General features: G+C 45.0%; 1 protein-coding gene across 1 annotated transcript in view; it reads right to left on the bottom strand.

The window, feature by feature from the left end:
• Window positions 1–877, bottom strand: part of LOC310790247 (GDNF family receptor alpha-4-like) — a gene marked incomplete at both ends in the record, with an annotated part of 61,019 nt that extends 60,142 nt beyond the window's left edge. Inside the window, one exon of the mRNA XM_083651913.1 lies at window positions 871–877. Within this exon, the coding sequence (XP_083508039.1) occupies window positions 871–877 (7 nt within the window). The remainder of the gene's footprint in view (window positions 1–870) is intronic.
• Between the last annotated feature and the right edge of the window lie 691 nt (window positions 878–1,568).

Genomic DNA, 1,568 nt, shown 5'->3' with positions numbered 1-1,568 from the left:
GTGAGCGGCTGCTTCCGGGACGCGGGTCGGGGTCTTAATCGGCCTCGGCTGGGTCTGCTGGGCGAGGGTGTATGATGTTGGATAGACCCGAAACACCTCACGACCCCAGTTAACATCACTGATGACGCGTCCCAGCGCATGCTGTAGCATGTATTTTGAATAATAATAGTTAATCACGATTAATCACATCTTTGTATCGCATGTTTAAAATGCCATTATTTTACATTTCAAAGCATTGTTAATTCGATATTAATCATTCTTACCAGTGTGTCGTGATTGGGAATCAAATGAATGCAAATAAATGTACTTTGTGATCTTGAATTTTAGATTTATTTTCAATTCAATAGAAGTGCAATGTAGACAGGAGGTAACAATGTCTACAAAATATATCGTGAACAGAAAGAACCGATACTTCCGGTAGCGGCGGAAATACCCTCAAAAATGGGGGTTGAGGGGTGGACAGGGCCCCATGGCAGAACTGTTGAGTGGAGAAAAAGGTGGCATTCTAAATGGGCGTTCAACACCTGTGACATCACTTGTTGCTGGACGTTCTGCTGGGGCTGAGACATCACAAGAGGGGGTTCCATTTCAGGAGCAGCGCCCCCTGCAGTTTACAAAAACAAGACTACATCATGCAGCTATGTGTGATTAAAAAAAAGAACTTTTCCCCACAAAAAAATCCCATTGCTATATGCCCCTCCCACATATTAATGCAACATGGTCGCCAACCTGCACCATGCTCTTGTTTGCTTTCTTTTATTTTCAATGTTAACAATGTACAAACAAAACAAACGAACAAGCTCAGACACAGGAAAGGAAAATAAAGAAAAGCATACATTATTACAGACAATTATTATAATGTAGTGCTACCATCCATATAGGGTGCTTATATGCTTGTAAGAGATGTGCATGGGGTCTCACACAAGAGGTCCAAGATGAACCAGTCGGGCAAGTCACCCACCGCCCCCAACCTCGTCGAGGTGGGCTAAAAACGGGTACCAAATCGCTTATAACAGAGATCATGTCCATCAACCACAGTTGGAGAGAAGGTGAAGAGGGGGACTTCCATTCTTCCAGAATGAGTTTTTTTGGCGACAGTTGTCCCCAGTGTCAGAGAAATGTTGCACAGCTGTGGGGAAGCCCAGAGAGGACTCCGAGCAGCCAAAGATGGCGAGTTCTGCCTCCGGCTGAAGGGTTATTTCGTAGGCCTTAGAGTACCAGTCAAATCTTTTGGACCAGAATCCCGTCAGTGAAGGGCAGAACCAGAAGGCGTGAGACAGAGTGTCCTCTGACACCTTGCACCATGCTCTTTAAAACAACAACACAAAGCCATACTGCTCGCACTGTGGGATGTCAGTCACCCACAATGTCAAACTGCTCAAGCATTCAACATACACATTCAACGTACACATTCAACGTACACGGGAGGAAAATACCTATTTCAAAATGTCTAAAAGTATGGGGCATCTGTGTAGTGTAGAGGTAAAAGTACTCTCCTCCCACTGCAAGGACCTGGGAACCTATCTTGGTACAGGCGATATCCCCTATTTGCGCTTGCACACCTGCTT

Source organism: Poromitra crassiceps (genome assembly GCF_964638095.1).
Source record: "Poromitra crassiceps genome assembly, chromosome: 15".
NCBI lineage: Eukaryota > Metazoa > Chordata > Actinopteri > Beryciformes > Melamphaidae > Poromitra > Poromitra crassiceps.
This window is presented reverse-complemented; position numbering and strand designations above follow the sequence as displayed.